At 35.7% G+C, this 20629-nt stretch overlaps 1 protein-coding gene across 7 annotated transcripts in view; it reads left to right on the forward strand.

Annotated features, from left to right (window-relative positions):
• Positions 1-20629, forward strand: part of NEXN (nexilin F-actin binding protein) — a 53082-nt gene that overhangs the window by 14609 nt on the left and 17844 nt on the right. For 3 of the 7 annotated variants that reach the window (XM_059137617.1, XM_059137618.1, XM_059137616.1), the window contains 7 exons: positions 9856-9934; positions 11344-11535; positions 11732-11810; positions 11896-12044; positions 18590-18631; positions 19827-20021; positions 20123-20299. In XM_059137617.1, coding sequence (XP_058993600.1) covers positions 9908-9934; positions 11344-11535; positions 11732-11810; positions 11896-12044; positions 18590-18631; positions 19827-20021; positions 20123-20299 — 861 coding nt within the window. In that variant the 5' untranslated portion in view covers positions 9856-9907. The remainder of the gene's footprint in view (positions 1-9855; positions 9935-11343; positions 11536-11731; positions 11811-11895; positions 12045-18589; positions 18632-19826; positions 20022-20122; positions 20300-20629) is intronic. The other 4 variants (XM_059137622.1, XM_059137623.1, XM_059137620.1 and 1 more) reach the window with 2 other exon arrangements.

Below are 20629 nucleotides of genomic sequence, written 5' to 3' on the forward strand. Positions count from 1 at the left end.
TTTGAGCATTTTGCTACAAGGGTCCTTAAGCAACAAAAGCTCTCGTTGAATACTTTGGAAGACTTCAAAATATATTTATTAACCTTTTGCCAAATTTAAAAATACATTGGTTTAAACATTTTTATATGAGAGGAAGTTTATGAAACATTAGGACAAGATTGAACCTGAATATGCAGTTTTAAAAAACTGAAGTGTTGTTAACAGAGTTTTATATTAGTTTCAGGTGTACAACATATCTATTCAACAATTCTATTCATTATTCAGTGTTCACCACGATATGGGGGTACTCAACCAGTTGTCACCGTATTTACTGTGTTCCCTATATAGTGCTTTTCATTCCCGTGACTTATTTATTTTATAACTGGAGTTTGTACTTCTTAATTCCCTTTATATATTGGGCTCATCCCTCTACATGCCTCCCCTGCTCTGGCAACTACTGGTTTATTCTCTGTTTTTAAGAGTTTACTGGGTTTGTTTCTTTATTCATTTGGTTTTTTTAGGTTCCACATTTATAAGTGAAATCATATGGTATTTGTCTTTCTCTGATTTATTTCACTTAGCATAATGCCCTGTAAACCCATCTGTGTTGTCACAAATGGTAAGATCTCATTTTTATGCCTGAGTAATATTCCTCTGTGTGTGTGTGTGTGTGTGTGTGTGTGTGTGTGTGTGTGTTTATCTTCACATTTTCTTTATCCATCCACACACTGATGGACACTTGGGTTGCTTCCATATCTTGGGTATTGTAAATAATGCTGCAGTAAACATAGGGGTGCGTTTATCTTTCTGAATTATATATGACCATTAGAATGGCAAACACTGGAATCTCCATGCCATCTTTCACAGTGGTGGCGCTGGTTTGCATTCCCGGCAACAGTGCATTAAGGCTATGTCTTCTCCATATTCTCCCCAACACTTATTTCTTATCTTTTTGATACTTAGTCATTTTGACAGGTGTGAGGTTATAGCTCACTGGGGTTTTGATTTACATTCCGTGATGATTAGTGATGTTGAGCATCTTTTCTTTTTCTTTTTTTTTTAAATATTTTTATTTATTTATTTGACAGAGATCACAAGTAGATGGAGAGACAGGCAGAGAGAGAAAGAGAGGGAAGCAGGCTCCCCACTGAGCAGAGAGCCCAATGCAGGACTCTACCCCAGGACCCTGAGATCATGACCTGAGCCGAAGGCAGAGGCTTAACCCACTGAGCCACCCAGGCACCCTGAGCATCTTTTCATATGTCTGTTGACCCTCTGTACATCTTTGAAAAAAATGTCTGTTTGGGTCCTCTGCCCATCTTTCAATTAGAGTGTCTTTTTTTTTTTTTTTTTGATGTTGCATTGTATAACTTCTTTACATATTTTGAATATTAACCCCTTATTGCATATGTCATTTGCAAATATCTTCTCTCATTCAGCGAGTTGCCTTTTTGATGGCTGATGGTTTCCTTTGCTGTTTCCTTCATTGTTTTGGTGTAGTCCCAAGAGCTTATTTTTGCTAAGTTTCCCTTGCTTGAGGAGACCTACCCATAAATATGTCGTTAGGGGCGATTTCCAAGAGATCACTGCTTTTGTTTTCTTCCATGCATTTTATGGTTTCAGGTCTCAGATTTAGTTCTTTTTAATCCATTTTGAGTTTATTTTTGTGTGTGGTGTAAGAAAGAGAAGTTTCGTTCTTTTGCATGTTGCTGTCCAGTTTTCTCATCACCATTTATTTTCCCTCTTGTATGATCCTGCTTCCTTTGTTGTAAATTAATTGATCATGTAGGAGTGGATTTATTTTTGTGGTCTCTATCCTGTTCTGTTCCGTTGATCTACGTATGTCTTTTTGTGCCAATACCATACTATTTAGATTTCTACAACTTGTTAATATGTTTTGAAATCTGGGATTGTGATACCTCACTTTGTTCTTCTTTCTCAAGATTGCTTTAGCTATTTGAGGTCTTTTGTGATTCCAGAGAAATTTTAGAATTATTTGTCCTACTTCTATGAAAAATACTATTAGTGTCTTGATAGAGATTGCATTGAATCTGTAGATTGCTTTGTGTATGTTTTGGATGTTTTTAAATGATATCAATTCTTCCAACCCATGGGCATTATATCTCTCTATTTGTTTGTGTTGTCCTCAGTTTCTTTCATCTATGTCTTAAAGAGTTTTCAGCATACACAAAAATTAACTTCCTGGGTTAAACTTACTCCCAGGTGTATTTATTCTTTTTAGTGCATTTGAAAATGAGATTGTTTTCTTAATTTCTCTTTCTGCTACTTTCTTATTAGTGTATAGAAATGCAACTGATTGCTGTGTATTAATGATCTGGAATTTTTGTATTCTCAGATACTTTGTATCACAAAAAATTGTGATCATTTACATATTAGGCAGCTATCATTTAGTCCAAGTTGGTCCCTAGTTGGCTGATCTATGAGAGGGAGGCAGTTTGGGCCCAGTTGAGGTCACTGTGCCCTTCTGGGAGGGCCAGAGTATTTAGGACATTGTGGAGTGAAGATGGAGAGGGTGGTAGCAGACAGAAAGGAGAGGATTTAAAGGAAATGGAAAACTTTCAGCTTAATGATCCATTCCTCGGCTAAGTATCAGTACTGTTGGACTTCCTTCTGCAGAACTTCCTTGAAGAATGTATGGTTCATTGTTGAGATTCACTAACATGTGTGACATTCACATAATTTTTGAACATTTCAGTCCATGTCATGACTTTTTTGGAATCACATATACTCAGGGCATGATCTCAAGGTCCTGGGATCGATCCCCACATCAGGCTCTCTGCTCAGCAGGGAGTCTGCTTCCTCCTCTCTCTCTCTCTCTCTGCCTGCCTTTCTGCTTACTTGTGATCTCTGTCTGTCAAATAAATAAATAATCTTAAAAAAAAGTAAAAATAAAAATCCCTCATAAAATCAAAATCCTCACTGTCATACAATTAAAAGTGAATTTGGTAACTATAGGAGTATACTTTTAAGTAATGTTCTGCTAGATAAATTCAGAGGCAATTTAGTAGAATGATAAGAGGTCATTCCTTAAGAGAATGACATTCATGTGAATATTGTTACCTGATTTTTTCACTATCATTAATTACAACAAAAAGAGTGCTAACTCTTTTGTGGCTAACTCTAACTCGGGTTGCTGACTTCAGTACTTTTAGAATCAGAGAATATAGTACCTGGCTTTATCACATGTGAATGAATTCTCTAAACCACAACCAGCTGAGTTAACTGCTTCATTCAGTACTTGAGAATCATTTAATAACCTAACTGTGGGATTTACTCAACTCCAAGTAATTCTAAGAGAATAACTGCTAGCACGTATCAACTTAAAATGAAATAAATGTGCTTAAATAAAAATTGTGCTCTTATGGGGCAAAATATCAGCACCATATTCTATTGCCAGTTGCCAGCTCAAGACTACAAATTCATTAAAGGTAGAGAATACTATCAGTCATGTCTTCTGAGCTTCCAGTATATTCCTACTGCTCACAATTATGGTTCTCAAATATTTTGACTACACTAGTAGGTTAAACCTTCTAAGCTGGCTGGTATTGCCCTCCCTTCACCGCATACACCAGTTGTACTGTTTTTGCTTTCTTTCTTTCTTTCTTTTCCATTAGTATAATACAGTGGGTAAGACTGTAGAGTGTGGGGGTGTCTGGGTGGCTCAGTGGGTTAAGCCTCTGCCTTTGGCTCAGGTCATGATCTCAGGGTCCTCAGATCGAGCCCCACATCTGGCTCTCTGCTCAGCAGGGAGCCTGCCTCTCTCTCTCTCTCTCTCTCTATTTCTCTCTCTCTCTGCCAGCCTCTCTGCCTACTTGTGATCTCTTGTCAAAGAAATAAAATTTTTAATTAAAAAAAAAAAAAAGACTGTAGACTCTGTAGTCAGACAGCCTGTTGTATCCTGTGTCCACCAGTCGTTACTTGTGTGGTCCTGAGCAAGTTATTTAACTTTCTAAGACTCAGTGTCCCATCTGTAACAGTTTACAGGCTTCAAACCTATTGATAAACTCAAAGATATTATTCTTGTCTTGATATTTTAAGAATTTTTACATTACTGGGCTTGGAAATTTTGAGAGGCCTTACCTGAAAGGATTATTGAGGGGACTGGATGAAATAATGCTTGTTAAACACTTGGCACGTTTCCTGGAACACAGTAAAGTCTCCATGTTAGCTTGAATTATTAATATCATTTTATTCATATGTGATCAAAAGATTTATTAGTGAGATAGTCAGTTTCAATAAGAGAATACAATCATGGACTGTGGAACAGAATTCTTTCTTGTAAAGTTACTGATCTAAACGTAGTTAAATTCATACCTTTAACTTTAGCTCAGGAAGATAACAGGGTTAGCAATTGGAATGTAATGCTTTTTCTACCAGGCAGAATTACACCTTTTAAAAATTTATAAAGGAATCCTGGGGTGCCTAGGTGGCACCATCGGTTGAGCCTCTGAGTCTTGATTTCGGATCAGGTGGTGATGTCAGGGTTGTGAGATCAAGCCCTGTATTGGGCTCTGCGCTTAGTGTCGAGTCTGCTTCCCCCCTCCCTCTAAATAAAATCTTTGAAGATAATAAAAAATGTAAAGGAACCCTATAGATATTTGCCTTCTTGTTTTTGAAAATTTTTTCTCTAACATGAAACTATTTGAGAGATAAGAACCCTACTGGTTTGTAATCTACACCTTAAAAGACAAGTCTGGGGATGTCTGGGTGGCTCAGTCAGTTGAGCATCTGCCTCTTGCTCAGGTCATGATCCCGGTGTCCTGGGATCGAGGCCCACATTGGGCTCCCTGCTCAGTGGGGAGTCTGCTTCTCCCTCTCCCTCTGCTGCTCTCTCTCTGTCGAATAAATAAATCTTTTAAAAAAAGACAGGTAAGACAAAAAACCAGTAAACTTACTGTGCTACGAGTTTTTTATCATCAAAATGCAGAACAGAGCAAACTCTGCAAAGGATCACTTATATTTTATTTTAAAAAGCTAAATTTAGGGGCACCTGGGTGGCTCAGTTGGTTAAGCGATTGCCTTCGACTCAGGTCATGATCCTGAGTCCCGGGATCGAGTCCCACATCGGGCTCCCTGCTCGGCAGGGAGTCTGCTTCTCCAGCTGACCTCTCTCATTCTCTCTCTCTCTCAAATAAATAAATAAAGTCTTTTTAAAAAAAGTTAAAGTTAGTACTATTCAAATTTTCACAGACTTTCAGAGCTCAGAATACTGAAATGATATTTAAGGACTTTTGACTGGTTTTACTCATACTGATTTAAAAAATTAAGCTTATTTTATTCTGAATCTATAAATAAGTCAAGATATAATTTGAAGATTTTTTAAAAAATTAAATGAAGGTAGCTGATTCATTTATCCTCCAGGACTATTCTTGACGGGCTAATTTTTCATCAGCAGCAAACCACACAATTTTCTTTCATTTCACTGCACACACATACAAAAAATGTTCCCTAAATTTCCCTCTGGCCAGTTTATCCAGCTAAATTTATCAATCCCTATAATCCTATGTGAGATTGCTCAAAATTTCCTCTTGTCCTTTGGTATTACTCTTTTAGATTATGCAAATAATATATTAATATGTGCTCACCGGCAGGGGAATGTAGATTTTTAACTGAAGACAGTAAAAAAGGTAGTGAGGGAGACCATGAGTAATGAAATTGATCAAAACTGTGGGTACCTACTAATGTTAGGTATTGTTCTAGAATTTTTCACATATGTTATCTACTCCTAACTGGGAAGCACAGAATCGAAATTTGGATTTAGGTGTGATTATCAAATTGTGATCAAACTGTGAGGTGTTAAAGGCTCACCCGTATTATTTATGGAGGCAATGAAAATAGTGAAGTAATATATTTGAACAAATTTGAAAGAACCATTCACAAATCTTTGACAATTTATCATAATTTAGGAGCTCTAAAAGAAGAATGAGCCAGAAATCATTCTAAGGTTTGAGAAGCTAGGAGAATGAAGGGTAAGTTTTATTAGTTATACAAGAAGAAATCTCTACTAGTTAACTCTAGATGTGATAGAGTGACTCAGGTAAGAGCTCAGGACTAGAGCTATTTGTTATTTTTATCTCAGGCACACAGATTACTCACAAACCTTGGTAATGACACACAGTCACATGTGGCCTGCTTTTATTAGAAAGTATTATTAATAATGTAATAACCACCCACAGGCTCACTGAACAGTAAAAGTTAAGACTTTGTTGATAGTTTTATGGAATTCTGTCCCATCCACCTCCATCATATTGTCTTCTTCCAGAGAGAAAACTTCAGCCCCAGATGGCTTCACTGGAATGTTCTTGGAAATATTTAAGGAAAAAATGATATCAATTGTACATGAGGAAAGTCTTACAGAAAATTAAAGAAGAAATACTTCCCAACTCAGTCTATGAGAGCAGTATTACTTTGTTAACAAAAGCAGATGTTACCAAAAAAGAAAACTACAGACCAGTATCTCCCATAAACATCAATACAAAACTTAACAAAATTTCATCAAGTTGAATTTATCAGTCTGTTAAAAAGATAATGCATCATGACCAAATAAAGTAGATTTAACGTTTGAAAAATAAATTAATCTATAATAAAAATAAAAACCATCTGATTAACTCAATAGATACAGGAAAAGCATTAGATTAAATCCAACATCCATTCCTGAAATTACTCTTGCACAATAGGAATAGAAAGGAATTTAATTTCATACAGGGCATCTAATAAAAATCTGTAGCTAAGATCATAGTTAATGGTGAAAGACTAATCATGTTTCTCCCAAGATCAGGAATAAGGCAAAGATGTCTGCTCCCCTCACTTCTATTTGACTTTGCATCGACTGTCCTATAGCCAGTATAGTCAGGCCAAAAAAAGAAGTAAGAGACATCCAGATGGGAAGGGAAAAAGTAGAAATGCATTCATAGATGATATAATCATCTATTTAGAAAATCTAGTGGAATCTCCAAAAAAACTCTGGTGGAACCAGTAAGTTAGTTTAGCCAGGCAGCAGGATATAAGATCAGAATTTAAAAATATATTTCTCGGGGCACCTGGGTGGCTCAGTCAGTTGAGCATCTGCCTTCAGCTCAGGTTATGATCCCAGGGTCCTGGGACCGAGTCCAGCATCGGGCTCAGCGGGGAGTCTGCTTCTACCTCTTCCTCTGCTTCTTCGCCCAGCCCCCAACTCGTGCTTGCTCACTCTCTCTCAAATAAATAAATCTTTAAAAAATTATATTTCTATATACTAGCAACAAATAATTATCAATTGAAATCTAAAAAAATAACACCATTTATAATAGCATCAAAAATATGGAATTATTTATGGATAATCTTACAGAATATGTGGAAGACCTGCATACTGGAAACTACAAAACATTTCTGAGAAAAAAATTATAGAATATATAAATAAATGGAGATTTGTATAGATAAATAGAGTTAAAATGGAGAATTCATGGCTTAGAAGACTCAAGATGTCATTACAGATTCAGTGCTGTCCCAATCAAAATCTCAGCAGGCATTTTTATAGAAATTGATTACCTGATTCTAAAATTTATATGTGAATTCAAAGGACTCAAAAACAAGTTTAAAAAAGAACAAAGTCAGAATTACATTAACTTTTTCAAGATTCATTATAATGTTCACTAATCAGACACCGGGGTGGCTCACTCGGTTAAGCATCCCAGTCTTGATTTTGACTCAGGACATGATCTCGGGGTCCTGGGATAGAGCCCTGCATCGGGCTCCCTGATCAGCGAGAAGCCTCCGTCTCCCTATCACACTCCCCATGCTTGTGTTCCCTCTCTTCGCCGTGTGTCTCTCTCTCTGTCAAATAAATAAAATCTTTAAAAACAAAGAAATTAAACATACATCTACCATAAGTCTTGGCCATTATACTTTACTTGAGAAATAAAAAAGCGTATGTTCACACAAAGACTTGTACATGAATATTCATAGCAGCTTTATGTATAATAGTAACTATAAACAACCCAAATATCCATCAACAGATTGTGGTATATTCATACAATGGAATAATATTCAGCACTAAAAAGGAATGAACCTTTGATATATATAACAACATGGATGAATCTCAGAAATAATTATGTTGGGTAAAGAAGCCTGACAAAAGGGACACCTGGGTGGCTCAGTTGGTAAAGCAGCTGCCTTCAGCTCAGGTCATGATCCCAGCGTCCTGGGATGGAGTCCCACATCGGGCTCCTTGCTCAGCAGGGAGCCTGCTTCTCCCTCTGCCTCTGCCTGCCACTCTGTCTGCCTGTGCTCGCTCTCTTCCCCTCTCTCTCTCTGATAAATAAATAAAAATTAAAAAAATTAAAAAAAAAAAAGAAGCCTGACCAAAGAGTACATACTATCTGATTCCACTTATAGAAAATTTCAGCTGCAATGACCAAAAGCATACCTGCCTGGGATGGGAGTGGGAAAAGCAAGAAATGGAGGGAGTTAAGGGGTCTGAGAAAAATTTTGTGGGTAAATATATATTCTTTTATGGTGATGTTGTCACAGGTACATTCATATGTCAGCTTATCAAATGTGCGCTTTTTAAAAGTAGTTTATTGTATGTCAGTTAGTACAGCCTTTAAAATTTTTTAAGCCAATGGATAAAATTCTAAAAATTATTCAATTCAGAAGTAGGCAGGGAAACAGTAATAGAAGAAGGAAAAAAAAAGCAAGCAAGAAGCAAATAGTTAAATGGTAGACTAAAGCCCACTGATGTAAATAATAACATTAAATGTTAATGGACTAAATGCTGCAATTAAAAGATATTATCAGAATTGATTTTTCGGGGCACCTGGGTGGCTTAGTGGGTTAAAGCCTCTGCCTTCGGCTCAGGTCATGATCTCAGGATCCTGGGATTGAGCCCTGCATCGGGCTCTCTGCTCAGCAGAGAGCCTGCTTCCCCTCATTCTCTCTCTGCTTGCCTCTTTGACTAGTGATATTTGTCTGTCAAATAAATAAATAAAAATCTTAAAAAAAAAAAAAGAATTGATTTTTCAAAAAACCAAGGTCCAATTATCTGGACCAATATGAAGTAAATAACTAGAAAAGTATATACATCATTCAGGTTAAACTTAAAGTTGGTGCAGCTATTTTAATATCCAATAAGTTCAAGACAGATCAAAAGAAAATTTTATATTGATGAAGGAGTCAATTCAAAAAGAAGATACTATAATGCATATCCACTTAAAAGAGCTTGAAATTACATGAAAAGAAATAGACGGAATTAAAGGAAGAAATAGCCAATTTCACATAGTTGAAGACTGTTAGAAGAGCTAGGCCACACACACAAAAACAATTAGTAAAGACACAGAAGATCTAAATAACACAATCAACTACCTTGACCTAGTTGATATTTATAGAATAATATACCCAGTAACTTCAGAATACAAATTCTTTGCAAGTACACTTGATACATTCAACAAGCTCTTCTGAATTTACAAGGATCTTTTTTTTTTTAAGATTTATTTATTTGAGAGAGTGAGAGCGAGCGAGCGAGGGGGAGGGATAGAGAGGGAGCAACTCAAGTAGACTCCGTGTTGCGCATGGAGCCTGTCACAGGACTTGACCTCATGACCCTGAGATCATGACGTGAGCTGAAATGAAGAGTTGGACACTACAGCTGAGCCACCCAGATGCTCCTATAAGGATCTCTTAATACCTAATGTGCCTTCTCCCTTCTATACTCTGAATCTTGGGAAAGGAAGCTGAAGGTTATCCAGTTTATTACTTGCCTGGATTGTGTCAGTGTTTTTTGAGGAGCAATTAACATGCTGTTTCTATTTACAAATATACATAACATATTAGGAATTAAGTCATTAAAAATTGTTACTCAATACTAATATATTTTTTCAGGTGCAAAAACATATAGAACTCCAAAAACCCCCTGAGACCGCATTCAGCAAACATGAATGATATTTCCCAAAAGGCTGAGGTAAGTCTCCAAAGAGGAAACATAGGATTGACTACAGAGCTCCAGAAACATAGATATGGTTGGTGGGAAGGTCATAGTTCATAATGATATAGTGTCAGGACAGAAAATGTAAAAGCTAAAGTTCATAGGCTGTTCCTGGGCCCAGTGTTTTCATTTGGGTCCAAATCTTGGCAGCATAATTATTAAATTTGTGGATGACTGTGAAGTAGATGTGATGGCTAGCACCTTGAATAGAATTTTAATACTTTGATAAGTCTTAGAAGTTATTTTTTTTTTTTAGTATTAAAAAGCCAGATTTGATGTTTATCTTTGGGAGAAAGCAATAATTCACTCTCAAGTGAGGCTCCTTCTCAGCTACTTTTTCCAGCAGCTGCAGTAAAACTCTTCACTTTTTTTCTAGTTCTTGGCTGTACTTACTGGGAGTTGTAGTAAGAAGAGTTCATTTGCTGACACCCCCAGCATTATGAATTTAAAAAAAAAAAAAAAAAAACACCTTACATGGCCAATGACAGCACAAGACAATAATAAAATAAGGGCTGGGTATGCCACAGATTAATAAGTAATTTTCCATTATCACTAGGAGAAAAGGGTTTGGTGTTCTGAGGCACTGACGTTTTATTTACTGAAACTTTTTAGCAATCAGCTTAATTTTCAAAATGATTAAAACAAGCGGCTTTCCTGGTTTTAGAGTGGAGGGAAATATTTGCTGCAGTCTTTTACTCGATTCCTCCTTTTCTGGGAAGCTCTTTTGCCACCTTAGAGTTCAACCTGCTTGGAGTGATACGTTTTTACACATTTTTAATGTTGGTTTACAGATATTTTAGATGGGCTATACAGCAGCAGTACCAACCTCAAAATCACTGCTTATATGTAAAGACCCTAGTACACCTCAGCCACACATGGAAATAAAGGACTGCCTTCAGTTTGATTCATATTTTTTAGGGAAACAAGCAAGAGTGTTGATATATGAATTAGACTTTAAATCTGAAAGCCTGAACTTTTGCTTTGTTTTACCTTCACCTAATTTATTGAAATTAGTCCTGGTATCTTTTAAGGGAGAGATGACAAATCTGAATCTTTAATTATGGTGTAGGAAAATAGAGTATATTGTTTTAAATTACAACCCAGTATTCAATTTTTCTATTTCACTAGCCTTCAGCTTCAGGGGAATACACCTACAAAATGGTACTTCTTTATATTAATAAAGGTTTTACTCATATTTTCTTAATTTCATGTTTCATACTTAGACTTTAGCAAGTAATCAGATTATGATCGTACAAATGTTTCAAACTTGTTTCTATTTTGTTCTAATAAGTATTTCTTATGTTGCTTGTTCTGATCTATCTTTATCTGATTTCTTCCTGTGTTATTTTTTTTAACCTTTTTCTCTTTATTTTCTTCTAACGAAGATTCTGCTTTCTTCATCTAAACCTGTCCCAAAAACCTATGTGCCAAAACTTGGCAAGGGTGATGTAAAGGATAAGTTTGAAGCCATGCAGAGAGCCAGGGAAGAAAGAAATCAAAGGAGATCTAGAGATGAAAAACAAAGAAGAAAAGAACAATATATTAGAGAGAGAGAATGGAACAGGAGAAAGCAGGAGGTTATTTTATTTTATTTTATTCTTGTGCAAAATTAATTTTCATCTTTTTAATTTAGACTTTATTATTCACATTAACCATATTTTATATTAACTATAATTAAAATAATTTTCTGTATAAGTTAATTTTGAACTCTGAATATAATATAATTTAGTCTAAATTTTGGACACGTTCATATTAATTTATTTAACCATTTAGATTAAAGAAATGCTTGCATCTGATGATGAGGAAGAGGCATCTTCGAAAGTAGAAAAGGCTTATGTCCCAAAGCTAACAGGTAAGAAACTTGAAAGGTAAATTGTAAATGAAATTGCAAAAAGGGAAACGTAGCAAAATATCGAACGTGTTTCATATGTTCTTAGGAACTGTTAAAGGTAGATTTGCTGAAATGGAGAAACAAAGACAAGAGGAACAGAGAAAGAGGATGGAGGAGGAACGAAGACGCAGAATTGAGCAGGATATGTTAGAGAAGAGGAAGATACAACGTGAATTAGCAAAAAGGGCTGAGCAGGTATTCACTAAATATTGAATTGGTATGTGCTTCAGAAACTAATTGTACAGAGTAAAACTAACACATACATTTCCTAATTAAAATATTTTAATATAACGTTAGCTTATTAAGTAGCCGCTAACTTGAAAACAAGATCTTAAGTACAAATATTTATTATCAAATGCCAAGAAGGATAAGGGCAGAATGTACTTAATTTTAAGGTTGAATGCTGAGATAACTTTTGTTGTGTACCATCTTGTCATTCAGTCCATATTCCTTACATGGTCCACATTTCTTGTTTTTCCTGACATGTTAGAGGGTTTCACAAAGATGTAAGGCAGTTTCACATAAACTATCCACAATAATTGAAATATTATTTCAATATTTCAATACTATTGAAAGACAATGGTCTTTCAATAGTAATCAATAAATACTTGTTGGTTATTACACATGAAGCTTAATTAGGATATCTTCCTACTCAAGAATTTGAGACAAATCATATTTAATAATGGTATTATTAGATTTTTTTAAAAGATTTTATTTATTTACTTATTTCACAGAGAGAGAGAGAGCAAGGGAGGGAATATAAGCAGAGTGAGTGGAGAGGGAGAAGCAGGCTTCCCATGGAGCAGGGAGACTGATGCAGGGCTTGGTCCCAGGACCCTGGGATTATGACCTGAGCTGAAGGCAGACGCCCAACGACTGAGCCACTGTTAGGCTATTAACTAGCTTATTAACTTTTTTTGCTTTTAGAGTTTTTTTGTTTTTTTTTTTTTTTTTTTAGATTTTATTTATTCGTCAGAGACAGAGCACACAAGCAGGGGGAGCTGCTGGGCAGAGGGGGAAGTAGGTCTCCGGGCTGAGGAAGGAGCCCAACACAGGACTTGATCCCAGTAGCCTGGGATCATGACCTGAACAGAAGGCAGACACTTAACTGAGCAGCTACTCAGGCGTTCCAGCTTTTTTTTTTTTTTTTTTTAAGTTGGGGATGGTGGTAGAAAAGGGCAGAAATGTGTGGCAGCTATTTCCTTCGGATAGCCATCAATGATGCTCATAGCCACAAGGAACAAATTAGAGGGGAGAAAAAAATTACTACTATGATCTTAATTAGTCCTTTTAATGAATTTTGATTCCCATATTTTTTAGCTTACAGCATAAGAACGAAGAGGTTGGTAAGTATTTTTAAAATACTCAAGAATCTGAGGGCACGTGGGTGGCTCAGTGGGTTAAGCATCTACCTCCAGCCTGGTCATGATACCAGGGTCCTGGGATCAAGCTCCCCATCCGGGTCCCTGCTCCGTGGGGAGTCCGCTCTTTCCTCTCCTTCTGCCTGCTGCTCCCCCTCCTTGTGCTCTCTCTCTCTGTCAAATAAATAAAATCTTTTAATAAAAGAAAAGTCAAGAATCTGATCTAATTTTCAGAAAATCTATTCTCTCAAAATGATTAATGATTATAATGACATATAAACTTGAAGTCTAATAGTCTTAATTTTATTTTATTAAGTAAAGAATCGATCAATTCACAAAATTTCATTCATGCATTGATTCTTGTTTTATATTATAAATTATCTGTAGTCACAGACTTGAAAGGATGACAGTGATACTGTTTATGCACTTCACCTAGTTTGTAAGATCAAAAGAGACAATCAGTGTATTGAGGTTAATGAAATGGTACTTATTGCCTAGAGTTGTTGATAAGATTATATGAGGGCCTCTGTTAAGTATCTGACTCTTGGTTTCAGCTCAGGTCATGATCTCGCGGTCCTAAGATTGAGCCCCGCATCAGGCTCCCCACTCAGCAGGGAGTCTGCTTCCCCTCTTTCTTTCTCTGTGTCCTCACACTGCTCATGCACACCTGCTTGCTCTCTGTCTCTCTCAAATAAATAAATAAATAAATAAATCTTAAAATAAAAAGATTATAATGAGTTAGTGCAGAGCACTTAGAACAGTGCATGGTAGACAGTAAGTAGGCTATATATAACATTTCACCTAAATAATAGTACATGTAGATAAAATATCATGAAACCATTTTAGCTTTTCCTCCATCTCTCATTATTAACAAATTAACATAGTCTTCACAGTATAAAACCATTTTTATTGCAAAACTATACTTGGCTCTTTTTTTTTTTTTGTATCTGGCTCTTTTTTGCCTACTCTGCAAGTACCTTCAATCTATTTGCTATGCTCCTTAAAATTTCTTATCTTTCTAAAAAGAAAAATGACAAAGAAGGCAAAGTGTATGCCACACTTACATGTCAAAGAAGTTTACCCAAAATTTGAAAACAAAACAAAACAAAACAAACTTTCTGGGGGCACCTGGATGACTCAGTGGGTTAAAGCCTCTGCCTTCATCTCAGGTCATGGTCCGAGGGTCCTGGGATCGAGCCCCACATCGGGCTTTCTACTCGGGAGCCTGCTTCCTCCCTCTCTCTCTCTGCCTGCCTCTCTGCCTACTTGTGATCTCTGCCTATCAAATAAATAAATAAAATCTTTAAAAAAAAAAAACTTTCTGTGCCATGAATAGCCACTTGTATAGTGGCATATAATGACATATACTAAGGATGCCTGGGTGGCTCAGTCAGTTAAGCGTCTGCCTTGGGCTCAGGTCATGATCCCAAGGTCCTGGGATCGAGTCCCACATCAGGCTCTCTGCTCAACAGAGAGCCTGCTTCTCCCTCTGCCTGCAGCTCCCCTTGCTTGTGCTCTCTCTGTTTGACAAATAAATTTTTTAAAATGACATATACCAGATGAGTTATAGAAAAGAGTTAGAATTACCTGTATTTTATCGCTTTGTACCTCTTTATCTAAAGAAAGGATGGCATGTACTTTATTTTTTATTTTAATTTATTTTTAAAGATTTTATTTATTCATTTGAGAGAGAGAGAGAGACAAAGAGAGCACAAGCAGGGGGAGAGGCAGAGGCAGAGGCAGAGGGAGAGGGAGAAGCAGAATCCCTGCTGAGCTGGAAGCTCCCCCGTGGGCCTTGATCCCAGGACCTGGAGATCGTGACTGGAGCCAAAGACAGATGCTTAACCATTGAGCCCCCAGGCGTCCCAGGATGGGCATGTACTTTATCTCTCCCATTTCCAGTCACAAAGATGAGAATTAATTTTGTAATGAAATTTCACCCGGAAATACAAATATAATAAATATTATAGATTTTATATTATAAATATAAACTATATTAGCATATATAATTACATTTATAATGTAAATTATAAAATAAGGTAATAAAATTTATAATTAAAATATAAGGTATTTGACAACAAATAGTGGGTATGTACAGGTGGTTGGTCTACTTATTTTAAGTTTTATATACTTGTTCAGAAAGCACTAACTAGACTCATGAGACTTTAAGACCCACTACAACCCCAAGAACTGACTATATAGGCAGTGGTTTCTCAAGGAAAAACTATGCCTGTGTTGAAGAAGTGAGTTTGAATATGATGAAGACATGGGATACTAAGAGAGAGAGGGAGACAGAGTATTGTGGGGGGAAAAAAGCCACTTCTTTAGTAACTCCAGAAACTACCTGGCAGGGTGCCTTAGAGTCCTGCTTAATGAAAATTTTGGCTTATTACATTATTTGAGAATGTGTAGACCAAAATAAACTATTAATAGTAATTTTATCTTACAAATATGGAAAGTCCAATTAAATTTTTTTTCTGCTCACGTCTAATAAAATTGAATCTATCTTTGAATTTAAGAAGTATGACATAGGCAATCAAGAAAAATCTCAATGTTGGGGCAGCTGGGTGGCTCAGTTGGTGGAGCATATGACTTGATCTTGGGATCATCAGTTCGAGCCCCACATTGGGGATGGAGTTTACTAAGAAAAAAAAGTTTTCATGTTAATTTGAAAAACCCACTTGTACAAGTCCATATCCAAGAATGCTTGAGAAGGGATTCCTGAGTTAGGAAGATAACTATGAGATTCTAGGATCTTATGATGAATTAAAAATGGGTAGACTTCATATACTAAATGTTAGAATCAAGACCTATAAAATTTGGGGGAGAATCTTAATTTAGTATAATCTGGCTATCTTTGAGGATACTCCAATGGGCAAGGTTAACATCTGTCAACTTATAAAATGAGAATTTATTGGTAGAAGACTGGGATGTTGGAAACAAAGGGGTCAAAAGGAAGTTGCTCTGGGAAGGAGTAAAAGGAGTTTCCTTTTCATAATCAAAAGAAATAGTTGAGGGGCACCTGGGTGGCTCAGTGGGTTCCCAAAGCCTCTACCTTTGGCTCAGTTCATGATCTCAGGGTCCTGGGATCGAGGCCTGTGTAGGGCTCTCTGCTTAGCAGGGAGCCTGCTTCCCCCAACTTCTGCCTCTTTCTGCCTGTCTCTCTGCCTGTTTGTGGTCTATCTCTCTCTATGTTAAATAAATAAATAAAATCTTATTAAAAAAAAAAAGTTGCAAAGCATTTCTTGGATGGTAGCTTCTGAGAGCCAACAATATAACAGAACTGAATGTCTCAGTTCTCTGTGAATATACTGACAACATGGCCACTCAGACAAATTCACCTTTTCCTTTGTTTATTGAAACCCAATGGAAATAAAATTCTGTCTTTGTTAAAGTTTTTTTTTTTTTTTAAGATTATTTATTTATTTATTTGTCAGTGATGGAGGGAGAGAGAGCGAGCGAGCACAGGCAGACAGAATGGCAGGCAGAGGCAGAGGGAGAAGCAGGCTCCCTGCCGAGCAAGGAGCCCGATGTGGGACTGGATCCCAGGACACTGGGATCATGACCTGAGCCGAAGGCAGCCGCTTAACCAACTGAGCCACCCAGGCGTCCCATGTCTTTGTTAAAGTTTTAACAGTGGCTTAAAATGAGCAATGAAGCCAGCATACAACAACAAAATAAAAGCCACTCCAGATATAATTTATTATCTTACCATAAGCTAATAAAAATCAGAGTATGTTTTAGCAGCAAGTAAAAAAGAAATTTGGAGTTAAGACGTTTAGAATTTCTTTCCTATACTCTCAAAGTTTGGCTTCTCACCATTTCTCCTAGAACTTTTTATTGAGAGACAAATGTGATTTGTCAAGGAATTGTTAGCATTCTTTAGAAGGTAAATACTTTTTTTTTCTTAAGTTTATTTATTTATTTAAAGTAATCTCTAGAGGCCGCCTGGGCATCTGCCTTTGGCTCAGGTCATGATCTTGGGGTCCTGGGATCAACTCCCTGCTTGGTGGAAAACCTGCTTCTCTCTCTCCCACTCCACCTGTTTGTGTTCCCTCTCTCTCTCTTTCTCTCTCTCTCTCAAATAAATAAAATCTTTAAAAAGAAAAATCTCTACATCCAGTGTGGGGCTTGAACCTGTGACACTGAGGATCAGGAGTCACATGCTCTTCCAACAGAACCAGGCCACTGAAGAGAAATAATTTTGTAATTATTTTATTATAGTATAAAATTTTTCTTAGTAGAACACAGCACTCACTAAAACTTTCACCATTTACATAGCAATATATGTAATAAATAATTGTGCAAAAGAAATTATTCTAAACACAACATAATAAAATTAATGTGTAAAATCCAATTTATTGTTAATTAAATTATTCAGAATTTATTTTTCAAGAAATTTGTTATCTTAATAAAATGTATTAATTCTCCCATGACAGAGAATATAGAAAAGGAAAGTGAAATGATGAAGAACAGGGACTTAGCCAGTCTAGTTCCTCCTATGAACCAAGGTAAAACAGAATTCCCTTAGACTGGTTAAGGAATGAACTACTTCCAGATTCTTCCACTGATGTTAAAAATCATGTCAAAACATAAACAATATGAATGTTTACTTTCTAACTTCTCCCATTTTCCCACTGCTTATGTTTCCTTTTCCTGAGATCTCAAACACTGCATTATTTAAACCATCTATCTTCTCTCTTGTTTCTGTTTGTTACATACATTAGCCTGCCCCTTAAGCTGCCCTTATGGTGTTTCTGATGAGTAATGTCCAAGTTGAGACCCCTTCTATTGAATGAGTGCCTTTTCCTCTTAGATGTGGTTAAAATAGAGAGTAAACGATTATATCTACCCGAGTTCTTGTCCCTACTAAACTTGCCATGTGAAAGCTAGTGCACTGCACTGTATTACTGTGTCAGTTATATTTTTTCCATATATTGATATTGCAAAATATAGTCATGATTATTTGATTACTAATGATAGGTTTTACTTTGGCTGGGGCAGAGACAGAGAATGGAGAAATGTTTCTGTATCTTAGTTTTATTGCTAATTTATAATTGCTACTTGTAAGCTTACAGCAGGTCATAAGAGTTTGGTCCACTCAAATTGCAGAATTACAAAGGTAGGCTTTATTTTCATTTTTTTCTTAATATATTCCCTAGATACTGATTTTTATGTCAAAATACAAAAACTAATATAAGGTTTAATCTCCACTTAAAAGGACATAATAGGCTAATTTGGAGAAACATAAAAATATTCAAAAATTATAAATTTGAAAATTTACCATAAATCACAGCTAAATTACTTTTCAAGTGTATATTTAAAAGTAGAAAGCAGAAATTCAATGTAATGTAATGATATGAAATTCTCATTCAATAGATTGAGGACATAAACAATACGGGAACTGAATCAGCACCAGAGGTAAATGGACATTTCCTTTAATGAAACATCACCTAAAATTATCTGGTTCACAAATAATCTTTTAATTAAAAAATTAAAAGCATTTTTATTTTTATTATAATTAGAGCAACAACAACAAAAAGGACAGAAGTATTTTGCAAAGCAAGATCATACTTCTGCACTTTCAAACAATAGCTTAGTGTCTTAAAAGTATGAAAAAAAAGTATGTTTTTGCTTTCATGGTTAGAGACACAAGCCTCAATTTGAGATACTCTGTCAAGACTATACATTTCTTGAACTGTTACTAATAGTCAAGATTGTTGAAAGCTAACATTTTTTAAAAGCAGGGTTTTTTTTCATTTGTCTTCTTTCCTCAGAGTTCTTCATAAGTTTGTTTTGATTATCACATACTAGTAGAAAGTACAGTGTCTAGTACAATGAAGGAATGTTCAACAACCACAGATATTTTAGTTAATCCCTTTTTATCTAACAGAGAAAGTTGAACATCAGTCAATTTGATGGTGTGCCTAAAACTACAGCCACATAAATTGGAAGGAATTTTATTTTAGAGGCATGTGTTACATATTATAACTTTATTTTTTAAAAAGTTCAGAGGTAACAATAGATTACATAATAGAACTAATTAAAATGAATTTTAAAAACAAATTTAAGAATATTTTACTAGGACCAAATGCTAATGAGTATTGTCTATAAGTGTTTTATAAATAACTTAGAAATACTGTTTGTTTTTCCTCACTAAATAATACTTTTGTTAAGTATTTTAAAACTTACATGGAGGAACAAAGCCCTATGGAGAGACTTTTGTGTGTGTTTAAACTGTATCTATCCACCATCAAATTGATTGAGAGTACACTCACATGTATATCACCTTTTGTGGAACTAGTGCACGGACAGCTAAATTCAGATGATGTCATGCGGTTTTATCCAAACAGCTGTATTAACACCACCTTCTAGGAAAGAAGATGCTCCTTGAACCTTATCAGCAATGGATTTCAGTTAAATTAACTCAATGTACAGTGAATTCAGAGAAAGAACTATTGAATAGAAATCGGTAAAAAAATATATATATATAAATTTTTGTTCTTCATAACATTGATGGCAATGTAATGAAATACACCAATAATGGAGGTAAAGTCCCCTGAAGCCGAAACTTTGGTTAGCAAGAAATTTGCTAATTATCTATTTTATAAATTAGGAAGGAGATGATTCACTACTTATAACAGTGGTACCTGTCAAATCACATAAAACTTCTGGAAAGATAAAGAATTTTGAGGATCTAGAGAAAGAACGAGAAGAAAAAGAAAGGATCAAGTATGAAGAAGATAAAAGAATAAGATATGAAGAACAACGACGATCTCTCAAGGAAGCGAAGTGTCTTTCGTTGGTCATGGTAATTTTTATGTTTTTGTTTTTTTAGGAACAAATCAAAGCAGATAAGTTACCAGCACTTCTTTTTGTGATTAATAGATGTGTTTTCACAATGTTTCTTAGGATGAAGAACTAGAAAGTGAGGCAAAAAGAGAATCACTCTCTCCTGGAAAATTGAAACTAACTTTTGAAGAACTGGAAAGACAAAGACAAGAAAACCGAAGGAGGCAAGCTGAAGAGGAAGCAAGACAACGTTTAGAAGAAGAGAAACGTGCTTTTGAAGAAGCAAGGCGGCAAATGGTAAAACAAATATATATATAAAACGTATTTTTAAATCTATAGAATATATATTTTTTTAAGTTTTATTATATTATCTTTATATTCATTCAATGTGGGGCTTGAACCCACAAACCTGAGATCAAGAGTTGCACACTCCACCAACTGAGCCAGCAGGTACCCCATAAAGTATATATTTATATATAATGACATTATATATAATGATATATAACCTATAAATTACATTTTTTACATGTTACATAAATGTGACATATAAAACACTATTAGGGAAGGAAGCTGGCTTTAGATAAAATTCATTCCTATATTCAAGGAGATTTTCTGTATAAAAAGTTC

Source organism: Mustela lutreola, chromosome 10 (genome assembly GCF_030435805.1).
Source record: "Mustela lutreola isolate mMusLut2 chromosome 10, mMusLut2.pri, whole genome shotgun sequence".
NCBI lineage: Eukaryota > Metazoa > Chordata > Mammalia > Carnivora > Mustelidae > Mustela > Mustela lutreola.